This window comes from Ammospiza caudacuta, chromosome 33 (genome assembly GCF_027887145.1).
Source record: "Ammospiza caudacuta isolate bAmmCau1 chromosome 33, bAmmCau1.pri, whole genome shotgun sequence".
Classification (NCBI taxonomy): Eukaryota; Metazoa; Chordata; class Aves; order Passeriformes; family Passerellidae; genus Ammospiza; species Ammospiza caudacuta.
Window position 1 is genome coordinate 1,079,014 of NC_080625.1, and position 13,620 is coordinate 1,092,633.

A 13,620-nucleotide genomic window follows, 5' to 3' on the forward strand; every position below is an offset into this window, starting at 1 on the left:
AAAATTGGGGAAAAAAAAAACCAAAATTGAGGGAAAAAAATCACCCAAAAAATGGGAAAAACCCCAAATTCTGGGGGGGGGGGGGGAAGGGGAAACCCAAAATCTGGGGGAAACCCCAAAATTCTGGGGAAAAAACCCCAAAATTGGGGACAAACCCCGAATTCTGGGGGGAGAAAACTTCAAAATTGGGGAAAAAAACCCAAAAATTTGGGGGGAAAAACCCCAAAATTGGGGAAAACCCCAAAATTCTGGGGGGAAAAACCCGAAAAATTCAGGGGGAAAAAAAACCCAAAATTGGGGAAAAGCCAAAATTCTGGGAAAAAAAAAAAAAAAAAAAAAAAAATTGGCGGAAAACCCCAAAATTGGAGAAAAACCCCAAAATTCTGAGGGGCAAAACCCCCAAATTTCTGGGGAAAAAACCCCAAAATTGGGCTCCAAACGCCGAATTTTGGGGTTCCCACCTGGAATTTTGGGACCCAAACCCCGAATTCTGGGAACCGAACCCCAAATTTTGGGGTCAAACCCCCGAATTTTGGGGTCCCAACCTGGAATTTCGGGATTCAAAGCCCGAATTTTGGGGTCTCAACCCCGAATTTTGTGGTCAAAACCCCGAATTTTGGTGTTTAAACCCCGAATTTTGGGGTCCCAACCCGGAATTTTGGTGCCCAAATTCCGAATTTTGGGGTCAAACCCCCGAATTTTGGGGTCCCAACCTGGAATTTTGGGGCCAAACCCCCAAATTTTGGTGTTTAAACCCCGAATTTTGGTGCCCAAATCCCGAATTTTGGAGTCCAAACCTGGAATTTTGGGATCCGAACCCCAAATTTTGGCGTCAAACCCCCGAATTTTGGTGCCCAAATCCCGAATTTTGGTGTCTAAACCCGGAATTTTGGGGCCAAACCCCAAATTTTGGTGTTTAAACCCCGAATTTTGGGGTCCAAACCCCGAATTCTGGGGCCAAAATCCCGAATTTTGGTGTTTAAACCCCGAATTTTGGAGTCAAACCCCCGAATTTTGGGGTCCCAACCTGGAATTTTGGGGTCAAAGCCCCAAATTTTGGTTTTTAAACCCCGAATTTTGGGATCCAAACCCGGAATTTTGGGGTCTCAACCCCGAATATTGAGGTCAAAACCCCGAATTTTGGTGTCTAAACCCCAAATTTTGGGGTCAAACCCCCAAATTTTGGTGTCCAAATCCTGAATTTTGGGGTCCAAACCTGGAATTTCAAATATTGGAATTTCCCCCCCAAAACCCCGTGGTTTTTCACCAAAAATTGGGATTTTTTTTCCCCCAAAATTTGAATTTCTCCTCAAAAATCGCGATTCTTTCCCCCCCAAAAAATCAAATTTTTTGCCCCAAAAATCACAACTCCTTTCCCCCCAAAATTGGAATTTTTCTCCCAAATTCAGATTTGTTTTCCTGAAAAAGCCATAATTTTTTTCCCAAAATTTATTACTTTTTCCCCAACATTTATGATTTTTTCCCAAAATTTATGGATTTTTTTCCCAAAATTTATGATTTTTTTCCCAAAATTTATTACTTTTTCTCCAAAATTTATGATTTTTTCCCAAAATTTATGGGGTTTTTCCACAAAATTTATGATTTTTCCCCAAAATTTATGATTTTTTCCCAAAATTTATGGGTTTTTTTCCCCAAATTTATGATTTTTTTCCCAAAATTTATTACTTTTTCTCCAAAATTTATGATTTTTTTGCCAAAATTTATGGGGTTTTTTCCCAAAATTTATGATTTTTTTCCCAAAATTTATGATTTTTTTCCCAAAATTTATTACTTTTTCTCCAAAATTTATGATTTTTTCCCAAAATTTATGGGTTTTTTTCCCATAATTTATGATTTTTTTCCCCAAAATTTATGATTTTTTTCCCAAAATTTATGACTTTTTCCCCAAAAGATCAGAATAATCCGATTTTTCCCCCCAATTTTTTCCTTCCCCCCATTCCCATTTTTCCCAAAATCCCATTTTTCTCTCATTTTCCTGTTGCTTTTCCCCCAAACATTGTTTTTTTCACAATAGTTTGGATTTTTCCCCCAAAAAAGCAAATCTTCCCCTCCAAAACCGGAGTTTTTTTCCTCCAAAAGAATTCGAATTTTTTCCCCAAAATTGGAATTTTCCCCAAAAAGCAAATCACCATTTCCCCTCCAAAATTCCATTCTTTTCCCCCGAAAATCACAACTTTTTCCCCCAAAAATTGGAATTTTTCCTCTCCAAAAATCAGACTTTTGCCCTGAAAAAATCAGGATTTTTTTCCCCCAAATTTGTGAATTTTTTCCCCAAAACTGCGCATTTTTTTTCCATAAAAATTGGAATTCTTCCCCAAAAATCCGATTTTTCCCCCAATTTTTTCCTTCTTCCCCAATCCCCACTTTTCCCCAAAATCCCAATTTCCCCCCCCAAATTGGGATTTTTTTTTCCCCCCAAAAACTGGAACTTTTTCTCCAAAAAAATCAGAATTTTTCCTAAAAGTTGCTATTTTTTTCACAAAAAATTGCAATTTTTCCCCAAATTTTTTTCCTTTCCCCTCATTTTCCCCATTTTTCCCAAAATTTGATTTTTTTTCCCCATTTTTCCCCACTATGCCAGTGCCGGTTGGCGAGGGGCAGAATCAGAATTTTCCCCCCAAAAAATCCGATTTTTTTCACCCCAAACCAATTCTTTCCCCTACAAAAAACTGGAAATTTTTCCCCCCCAAATCATCATTTTTCTCCCAAAAAAATGCGATTTTTCTCCCAAAAAATTGCGAAATTTTTCCCAAAAAAATGCGAATTTTTTCCCCTAAAATTGCGATTTTCTCGCCAAAAAATCCCATTTTTTCCCCCCAAAAAAATCCAATTTTTTCCCCAATTTTTTTTCCCTTCCTCCCCAATGCCAATTTTTCCCAAAATTTGATTTTTTCCCCATTTTCCCCACCGTGCCGAGGCGCAGCGCGTGCCAGTGCCGGTTGGCGAGGGGCAGAATTTTCCCCCAAAAATCCAATTTTTTTCACCCCAAACCAATTCTTTCCCCTACAAGAAACTGGAATTTTTTTCCCCCCAAAATCATCATTTTTCTCCCAAAAAATTGCGAAATTTTTCCCAAAAAAATGCGAATTTTTTTCCCTAAAATTGCGATTTTCTCGCCAAAAAATCCCTTTTTTTCCCCCAAAAAAATCCGATTTTTTTCCCCAATTTTTTTCCCTTCCCCCCCAATGCCAATTTTGCCAATTTTTCCCAAAATTTGAATTTTTTCCCCATTTTTTCCCCACCGTGCCGAGGCGCAGCGCGTGCCAGTGCCGGTTGGCCAAGGGCAGGATCTCCCGCTCCAGGTCGAAATATTTGCGGCGCCGGCAAACGCTGAGGTGGTAGAGCAGGAGATGCGCGACGTCCACCCTGGGATTGGGGAGAAAAACCCCGAAATTGGGAAAAATGAACAAAAATGGGGAAAATCGGGGAAAAAATGGGGAAAAAATGAGGAAAAATGGGGAAAAAACGGGGAAAAAATGGGGGGAAAATGAGGAAAAAATGGGGAAAAAACGGGGAAAAACAAAAAGGGGGAATTGGGTGCAGGGGCAGGTGGGCGATGTCAGCCCTGGGTTGGGGAGAAAAATCCAGAAATTGGGAAAAATGAACAAAAATGGGGAAAATTGGGAAAAAATGGGGAAAAATGAGGAAAAATGGGGAAAAAATGGGGAAAAATGGGGGGAAAATGGGGAAAAAACGAGGAAAAAATGAGGAAAAAATGAGGAAAAAATGGGGAAAAAACGGGGAAAAACAAAAAGGGGGAATTGGGTGCAGCAGGAGATGGGGACATCGACCCTGGGATTGGGGAGAAAAATGGGGAAATTGGGAAAAATGAACAAAAATGGGGAAAATTGGGAAAAAAAATGGGGAAAAAATGAGGAAAAATGGGGAAAAAATGAGGAAAAATTGAGGAAAAATGGGGAAAAACGGGGAAAAACAAAAAGGGGGAATTGGGTGCAGGGGCAGGTGGGTGATGTCAGCCCTGGGTTGGGGAGAAAAATCCAGAAATTGGGAAAAATGAACAAAAATGGGGAAAATCGGGGAAAAAATGGGAAAAAATGAGGAAAAATGGGGAAAAAATGGGGAAAAAATGGGGGGAAAATGGGGAAAAATGGGGAAAAAACGGGGAAAAACAAAAAGGGGGAATTGGGTGCAGCAGGAGATGGGGACATCGACCCTGGGATTGGGGGGAAAAATCCGGAAATTGGGAAAAATGAACAAAAATGGGGAAAATTGGGAAAAAAATGGGGAAAAAATGAGGAAAAATGGTCAAAAAAATGGGGGAAAATGAGGAAAAACAAAAAGGGGGAATTGGGGTGCAGGGGCAGGTGGGCGATGTCAGCCCTGGGTTGGGGGGAAAAATCCAGAAATTGGGAAAATGAACAAAAATGGGGAAAATTGGGAAAAAGAACAAAAATGGGGAGAATTGGGAAAAAAATGAGGAAAAAATGGAGAAAAAAAGAAAAAAAACCAGGGAAAATTAGAAAATAAAAAGGGGGAATTGGGGTACAGGAGCAGGTGGGCGACGTCAACCCTGGGATTGGGGGAAAAATATGGGAAATTGGGAAAAATGAGAAAAAAATGGGAAAATTGGGAAAAAAATGGGGAAAAAATGGGGAAAAATGGGAAAAAATGGGGAAAATCCAGAATAAAATGGGGCAGGAATGGAGGGCTGGGTGAGACACGGTCAGCCTGGATTGGGGGGAAAACACGGGAAAATGGGAAAATGAGGAAAAAATGGGGAAAAAATTGAGAATTTTGGGAAAAAATGGGAAAAATGGGGAAACATGGGGAAAAAAAGAAAAAATCAGGGAAAAAAAAGAAAATAAAAAGGGGGAATTGGGTGCAGCAGGAGGTGGCGGACATCGACCCTGGGATTGGGGAGAAAAATGGGGAAATTGGGAAAATGAACAAAAATGGGGGAAAAAAATGGGAAAAAATGAGGAAAAATGGGGAAAAAATAGGGGAAAAATGGGGAAAAAATGGGAAAAAATGGGAAAAAATGGGGAAAATCCAGAATAAAACGGGGCAGGAATGGAGGGCTGGGTGAGACACGGTCAGCCTGGATTGGGGGGAAAACACGGGAAAATGGGAAAATGAGGAAAAATTGGGAAAATGGGGGAAAATATTGAAAAAAATGCAGTAAAATGGGCAAAAAATGGGGGGGGGAAAAGGGAAAATACAAGAAAATAAAAAAGAGGGAAATTCCAGAGAAATCCCTGGAAAATTGGGGGGGAATCCTGGGAAAATGGGAAAAAATGGGGAAAATGCCAAAAAATGGGCAGGAATGGAGGGTTTGGAATTGCAGAGAAACGCCCGGGAAATTGGGGGGAAATGCAAGAAAAATGGGAAAAGGATTTAAAAATGGGGAAAAATGGGGAGTAAAAAGGGAGGAAATATAAAAATAATGGGGGAGAATGGGGAAAAATGGGGAAAAATGGGGAAAAAATGGGGAAAAAATTGGGAAAATGGGGGGAAATGGGGAAAAATTGGGGAAAAATGGGTAAAAATGGGGAAAAAATTGGGAAAATGGGGGGAAATGGGGAAAAATTGGGGAAAAATGGGGAAAATGGGGGAAAAATGGGGAAATAATGGGAAAAAATGGGGGAAAATGGGGGAAAATGGGCAAAAAATGGGAAAAAAGGGGGAAAATGGGGGAAAATGGGGAAAAAAGGGCAAAAAATGGGGAAAAAACCAGGAATAAAGGGAAAATGCAAAAAGAAAAATGGAAGAAATTGTAGAGAAATCCATGGAAAACTGGGGGGAATCTTGGGAAAATGGGAAAAAATGAAATAAATGAGGAAAAAAGGGGAAAAATACCAAAAAAATGGGGGAAAAAATGGGGAAAATAGAGAATAAAAGGGGCAGGAATGGAGGGTTTGGGGGGCATCACACCCTGGGATGGAGGGAAAAAGCGGGAAAATGGGAAAAATGAGGAAAAATGAGGAAAAATGAGGAAAAATGAGGAAAAATGAGGAAAATTTGGGAGAAGTACAAAAACCATGGGGGGAAACGGGGCAAAAATGGGGAAGTAAAAAAAAAAAAAGGGGGAGGGGAAAACTGGGAAGAAAAACCCAAAAATTGGGGGGAAATGGTTGGGGGGCGTTGGGGCTTTGGGGATGTTTGGGGTTTTGGGGTGGTTTTGGGTTATTTAGGGGTGTTTGGGGGGTATTTTGTGGGTTTGGGGGTGTTTTTGGGGTGTTTTGGGGTATTTTTGGGGTGTTTTGGGGTGTTTTGGGGTATTTTTGGGGTGTTTTGGGAGTATTTGGGGGTGTTTTGGGGGTATTTAGGGGTATTTAGGGATATTTTGGGGAATTTTTGGGGTATTTTGGGGGTATTTTGGGGTATTTTTTTGGTATTTTTGGGGTATTTTTGGGGTATTTTTTTGTGTTTTGGGGTATTTAGGGGTATTTTTGGGGTGTCTTGGAGGTATTTAGGGGTATTTGGGGGGTATTTTGACGGTATTTTTGGGTATTTTGGGGTGTTTTGGGAGTATTTGGGGGTATTTAGGGGTATTTTTGGGGTATTTTGAGGGTATTTTGGGGGTATTTTGTGGGGTTTTTTGGGGTGTTTTGGGAGTATTTAGGGGTATTTTTGGGGTGTTTTGGGGGTATTTTGGGGTATTTGGGGGGTATTTAGGGGTCTTTAGGGGTATTTTATGGGTGCTTTGGGTATTTTGGGGGTATTTTGGGGTGTTTTGGGTATTTTTGGGATGTTTTTGGGTATTTTGGGGTATTTTGGGGGGTGTTTGGGGGTATTTTGGGGTGTTTTGGGGTTATTTTTGGGGTAGTTTTTGGGTATTTTGGGGGTATTTAGGGGTATTCTATGAGTGTTTGGGATATTTTGGGGTATTTTGGGGGTGTTTTTAGGGTATTTAGGGGTATTTTTGGGGTGTTTTGGGTGTTTTGGGGTATTTTGGGGTGTTCTGGGGGGTTTTTTGGGGGTATTTCGGGTATTTTTTGGGTGGTTTTGGGGTTATTTTTGGGGTGTTTGGAGCTATTTTTTGGGGTGTTTTGGGGTTATTTTTGGGGTATTTTTGGGTATTTTTAGGGTATTTTTGGGTATTTTATGGCTGTTTTGGGTATTTGTGGGGTATTTGTGGGGTATTTTTTGGTGTTTTGGGGTATTTTTGAGTGGTTTTGGGGGTATTTTGGGGGGTGTTTTGGGGTATTTTTGGGGTTATTTTTGGGGTGGTTTTGGGTATTTTTTGGGTATTTTTGGGTATTTTATGGGTGTTTTGGGTATTTTGGGGTATTTGGGGGTGTTTTGGGGTTATTTTTGGGGTGTTTTTGGGGTGCCCCCTCACCAGCGCAGGGGCAGCCTCCGGACGCTCTCGGCGCCGCCCCGGCAGACGCTGCACTCGAACACGTAAAACCTGCACAGGAACCCCAACATCGGCCAGGATCACCCCCAAATCACCCCGGAATCCATCCCAGAATAACCCCAAAATCCACCCCAGAATCCATCTCAAAATCAGCCAGAATCACCCCGAAATCACCCCAAAATCCACCCCAAAATCAGCCAGAATCACCCCAAAATCACCCCAGAATCCATCCCAGAATCAGCCAGAATCACCCCGAAATCACCTCAAAATCCATCTCTAAATCCATTCCCAAATTCAGCCCAAATTTACCCCAAAATCCATCCCCAAATCCCCCAAAATTCACCCCAAATTCACCCAAAACCACCCCAAATCCATCCTCAAATCACTCCAGAATCTTCTCCAAAATATCCCAAAATCCATCCCAAAATCCCCCCAAAATCCATCCCAAAATCCACCCCGAAATCACCCCAAAATCAGGCAGAATCAGCCCAAAATAACCCCAAAATCCATCCCAAAATCACCCCAAAATCCATCCCCAGAATCAGCCAGAATCACCCCAAAATAACCCCAAAATCCGTCCCAAATCACCCCAAAATTAATCCCGAAATTCACCTTAAAACCACCCCAGAATCTCCTCCCAAACACCCCAAATTCCCCCAAATCCCCCAAAATCCATCCCCAGATCACCCAAAATTCACCCCCAAACCACCCCAGTCCCCCCAAATCCATCTCAAAATTACCCCAGAATCCATCCCCAACGCCCCCAAATCCCCCCAAAATCCATCTCTAAATCCATTCCCAAATTCAGCCCAAATTTACCCCAAAATCCATCCCCAAATCCCCCAAAATTCACCCCAAATTCACCCAAAACCACCCCAAATCCATCCTCAAATCACTCCAGAATCTCCTCCAAAATATCCCAAAATCCATCCCAAAATCCCCCCAAAATCCATCGCCAAATCACCCCAAAATCCATCCCAAAATCCATCGCCAAATCACCCCAAAATCGATCGCCAAAGCACCCAAATCCCCCCAAAACTCCAAATCCGTTCCCAAAACCCCCCAAAATCCATACCAAACCACCCCCAAATTCACCCAAAAACACCCCAAATCCATCCCCAAATCACCCCGAAATCACCTCAAATTCACTTGAAATTCATCCCCAAAATCCCCCAAATTCACCCCAAAATCCACCCCCAAATCACCCCAGAACACCCCGAAATCACCTCAAAGTCACCTCAAATTCATCCCAAAAATCCTCCAAAATCCGTCCCAAAATGTCCCAAACCCACCCCCAAATCCATCCCAAAACACCCCGAAATCACCTCAAATTCCCAAAATCCCAAAACTCCCCCCAATCCATCCCAAATCACCCCAAAATCACCTTAAATTCATCCCCAAACTCCCCAAAATCCGTCCCAAAATGTTCCCAAAATCCACCCCCAAATCCATCCCCAAATCCACCCCAAAGAATTAGGAAAAAAACCCCAAAATACCTGGGAAAAAACCTCCAAAAGATCAGGAAAAGTCCCCCAAAACCCCTCCAAAAACCCCAAAAAACCCAAATTCACCCCAAAATTCCCCCAAAAAACCCAAATTCACCCCAAAATCCCCCCAAATCCATCCCCAAATGTCCCAAATCCATCCCAAATCCATTCTCAAATCCATCCCCAAAATCCATCCCCAAATCACCCCAGAACACCCCGAAATCACCTCAAATTCATCCCCAAACTGCCCCCAAATCCATCCCCAAATCACCCCAAAATTCCCCCCAAATCCACACCCAACCACCACCTCCAAATTCACCCAAAATCCATCCCCAAAACACCCCGAAATCACCTCAAATTCACCTCAAATTCATCCCCAAAATCCGTCCCAAAATGTCCCCAAATCCATCCCCAAATCACCCCAGAACACCCCGAAATCACCTCAAATTCCCAAAATCCCAAAACTCCCCCCAAATCCATCCCCAAATCACCCCAAAACACCCTGAAATCACCTCAAATTCATCCCCAAACTCCCCCAAAATCCGTCCCAAAATGTCCCAAATCCATCCCCAAATCCATCCCCAAATCCATCCCCAAATCCACCCAAAATCCATCCCAAATCCATCCCCAAATCCACCCCAAAACACCCCGAAATCACCTCAAATTCATCCCCAAAATCCCCAAAATCCGTCCCAAAATGTCCCAAATCCATCCCCAAATCACCCCAAAATTCCCCCCAAATCCACACCCAACCACCACCTCCAAATTCACCCCAAATCCATCCCCAAAACACCCCGAAATCACCTCAAATTTACCTCAAATTCATCCCAAAAATCCTCCAAAATCCATCCCAAAATGTCCCAAATCCATCCCCAATTCAATCCCCAAATCCATCCCCAAAATTCATCCCCAAATCACCCCAAAACACCCCAAAATCACCTCAAATTCATCCCCAAAATCCTCCAAAATCCGTCCCAAAATGTCCCAAATCCATCCCCAGTTCATCCCCAAATCGCCCCAAGTTCACCCAAAATCCATCCCCAAATCCACCCCAAAGAATTAGGAAAAAAACCCAAAATACCTGGAAAGAAACCTCCAAAAGATCAGGAAAAATCCCCAAAAACCCCTCCAAAAACCCCAAATTCACCCCAAAATCCCCAAAAACCCCAAATTCACCCCAAAATCCCCAAATTCACCCCAAATCCCCAAATCCCCAAAATCTCCAAATCCCCAAATCCCCCAAATTCACCCCAAAATCCCCCAAATTCACCCCAAAATCCCCCAAATTTTCCCCCAAATCCCCAAATCCCCCAAAATTCCCAAGTTCACCCCAAAATCCCCAAATTCACCCCAAAACCCCAAATTCAGCCCAAAATTCCCCCAAAATCCTCAAATTCACCCCAAAATCCCCAAAAACCCCAAATTCACCCCAAAATCCCCCAAATTCACCCCAAAATCCCCCAAAATCCCAAATCCCCCAAAATCCCCAAATTCACCCCAAATCCCCCAAACCCCCAAATTCACCCCAAAACCCCAAAATTCACCCCAAAACCCCAAATTCACCCCAAAATCCCCAAAAAACCCAAATTCACCCCAAACCCCCAAAATTCACCCCAAATCCCCAAATTCACCCCAAAATCCCCCAAAATCCCAAATCCCCCAAAATCCCCAAATCCCCAAAATTCCCCAAAATTCCCCAAATCCCCCAAACCCCCAAATTCACCCCAAAACCCCAAAATTCGCCCCAAAACCCCAAATTCACCCCAAAATTCCCCCAAATCCCCAAATTCACCCCAAAATCCCCCAAATTCACCCCAAAATCCCCCAAAATCCCAAATCCCCCAAAATCCCCAAATCCCCAAAATTCCCCAAAATTCCCCAAATCCCCCAAACCCCCAAATTCACCCCAAAACCCCCAAATTCACCCCAAAACCCCAAATTCACCCCAAAATTCCCCCAAAATACCCAAGTTCACCCCAAAATCCCCAAAAACCCCAAATTCACCCCAAAATCCCCCAAATTCACCCCAAAATCCCCCAAAATCCCAAATACCCCAAACCCCCAAATTCACCCCAAATCCCCCAAACCCCCAAATTCACCCCAAAACCCCAAAATTCAGCCCAAAATTCCCCCAAAATCCTCAAATTCACCCCAAAATTCCCCCAAAAACCCCAAATTCACCCCAAAATCCCCCAAAATTCACCCCAAAGTCATCTCAAACCCCCAAATTCACCCCAAAATGCCCAAAATCCCCAAATTCACCCCAAAATCCCCAAAATCCCCAAATTCACCCCAAAATGCCCAAAATCCCGACCTGTCCCCGTAGAGCAGCGGCCGCGGCAGGCACTGCGTGCACGCCTCGTGGAACCACTGCCGGCAGCGGCGGCACTGCAGCATCTTCAGGTTCCAGCTGCGAATTTGGGGCGAAATTCGGGGATTTTGGGAAATTTGGGATTTTTATGGGATTTTGGGGGGATTTTATGGGAATTTTTCCGGAGATTTTTGGGGATTTCTGGGGGATTTTGGGGGATTTGGGGCCATTTTTCAGGGGATTTTGGGGGGATTTTTCAGGGGTTTTGGGGGAGCACAGGGAGGAGCTTCAGGTTCCAGCTGCAGGATTTTGGGGGAAAATTCGGGGATTTTGGGAAATTTGGGATTTTTATGGGATTTTGGTGGAATTTAGGGGAAATTTGGGGGGATTTGGGGGAAATTTGGGGGATTTTTCAGGTTTTTGGAGGGATTTTGGGGGAGCACTGGGAGCAATTTTCAGGTTCCGGCTGGGAAAATTTGGGGGTGAATTTCAGAGGTTTTGGGGGGAATTTTGGGGATTTTGAGAATTTCAGGGAATTTTGGGGGGGACATTTTTATGGGATTTGGAGGAAGTTTGGGGAGTTTTAAAGGGATTTTCAGGGGGTTTTGGGAAATTTGGGATTTTTATGGGATTTTGGGGATTTTCGGGGGATTTTGGGAGGTTTGGGGGAACCCTGGGAACGCCCTCAGGTTTTCAGGAATTTTTTTTTTTTTTTTCCAGCTGGGATTTGGTCATTTTGGGAATTTCGGGAATTTTTCTGGGGGGATTTTGAGGCATTTGGGGGAGAAATTTTGGGGGATTTTGGAGGAATTTTGGGGGATTTTTGGAGGAATTTTGGAGGATTTTTGGAGGAATTTTGGGGGATTTTGGAGGAATTTTGGGGGATTTTTGGAGGAATTTTGGGGGATTTTTGGAGGAATTTTGGGGGATTTTTGGAGGAATTTTGGGGGGGGTTTTGGAGGAATTTTGGGCGATTTTTGGAGGAATTTTGGGGGATTTTTGGAGGAATTTTGGGGGATTTTTGGAGGAATTTTGGGGGATTTTTGGAGGAATTTTGTGGGAGTTTTTGGAGGAATTTTGGGGGATTTTGGAGGAATTTTGGGAGATTTTGGAGGAATTTTGGGGGATTTTTGGAGGAATTTTGGGAGTTTTTGGGAGGAATTTTGGGGGATTTTTGGGAGCACCCAGGGGACAGAATTCCAGAACTTCGGGGGAAACGTGGGGATTTGTGTGGGGCGTTTTTGGGGGAATTTTAGGATTTTGAGGGAATTTGGGGAAATTTCAGGGATTTGAGGCGATTTGGAGGAAATTTGGGGACATTTGGGGGATTTGGGGGAACTTTGGGGGGATTTGGGCCTTTCCAGCCTTTTTGGGGGCAGTTTCGGGGCCATTTTGGGGCTGTTTTGGGTGGAATTTTTGGGGGAATTTTGGGATTTTTTGGGGGGGAGAATTTTTGGGATTTCTTGGGGAGTTTCAGGATTTTCAGGAATTTCGTTTTGAGGAATTTTGGGATTTTTTGGGGGGATTTTCAGGATTTTTGGGACCCTCCCTGCTGCAGTTTCGGGGCAGTGCTGGGGGTTGTGCAGGGGGAATTTGGGGCAGATTTTGGGGTTTTGGGGCCGTTTCTGAGAGGATTTTGATGGGGATTTTTGGGAATTCCAGGATTTTTTGGGAATTCCAGGATTTTTTGGGAATTCCAGGAACTTTGGGAATATTCTGGAATCCTCCCTGCTGCAGTTTTGGGGCAGTGCTGGGGGTCGTGCAGGGGGAATTTGGGGCAGATTTTGGGGCCATTTTTGGGTTATTTCAGCTGGGATTTTTTGGGGAATTCCGGGATTTTTTTAGGAATTCCCAGATTTTTGGGGAATTTCAGGATTTTCCGGACCATCACTCGCTGCCCCATCTCCTGCAGTTTCGGGGCAGTGCTGGAGGGAATTTGGGGCAGATTTTGGGGTTTTGGGGCCGTTTCTGAGCGCATTTTAATGGGGATTTTTGGGAATTCCGGGATTTTTTGGGAATTCCAGGATTTTTTGGGAATTCCAGGAACTTTGGGAATATTCTGGAATCCTCCCTGCTGCAGCAGCAGTGTCAGTGCAGGGGGAATTTGGGGCAGATTTTGGGGCCGTTTCTGAGGTTTTGGGGCCGTTTTTGGGTTATTTCCGCTGGGATTTTTTTGGGAATTCCGGGAATTTTTTGGGAATTTTGGGAACTTTTGGGGAATTTTGGGATCAGCACTCCCTGCCCGATGCCCTGCAGGTTTGGGGCAGTGCTGGAGGTTGTGCAGGTGCGGGGGGAATTTGGGGCAGATTTTGTGGTTTTGGGGCCATTTTTGGGTTATTTCGGGTGGGATTTTTGGAGGAATTTCAGGATTTCTTTGGGAATTCCGGGATTTTTTTGGGGGAATTTTGGGGATTTTGGGGATTTTTGGGATTTCCACTCACTGTCCGGGCCCGCCGCAGCGGCAGTGTCAGTGCTGGACG

At 43.7% G+C, this 13,620-nt stretch overlaps 1 protein-coding gene across 1 annotated transcript in view; it reads right to left on the reverse strand.

Annotated features, from left to right (window-relative positions):
* The window catches only part of PHF1 (PHD finger protein 1), a 39,705-nt gene that overhangs the window by 2,538 nt on the left and 23,547 nt on the right, over positions 1-13,620 (reverse strand). The window contains exons 8-10 of the mRNA XM_058822527.1: positions 11,144-11,239; positions 7,325-7,393; positions 3,264-3,387 (exon numbers count right to left, since the gene is read on the reverse strand). Of these exons, the coding sequence (XP_058678510.1) occupies positions 3,264-3,387; positions 7,325-7,393; positions 11,144-11,239 (289 nt within the window). The remainder of the gene's footprint in view (positions 1-3,263; positions 3,388-7,324; positions 7,394-11,143; positions 11,240-13,620) is intronic.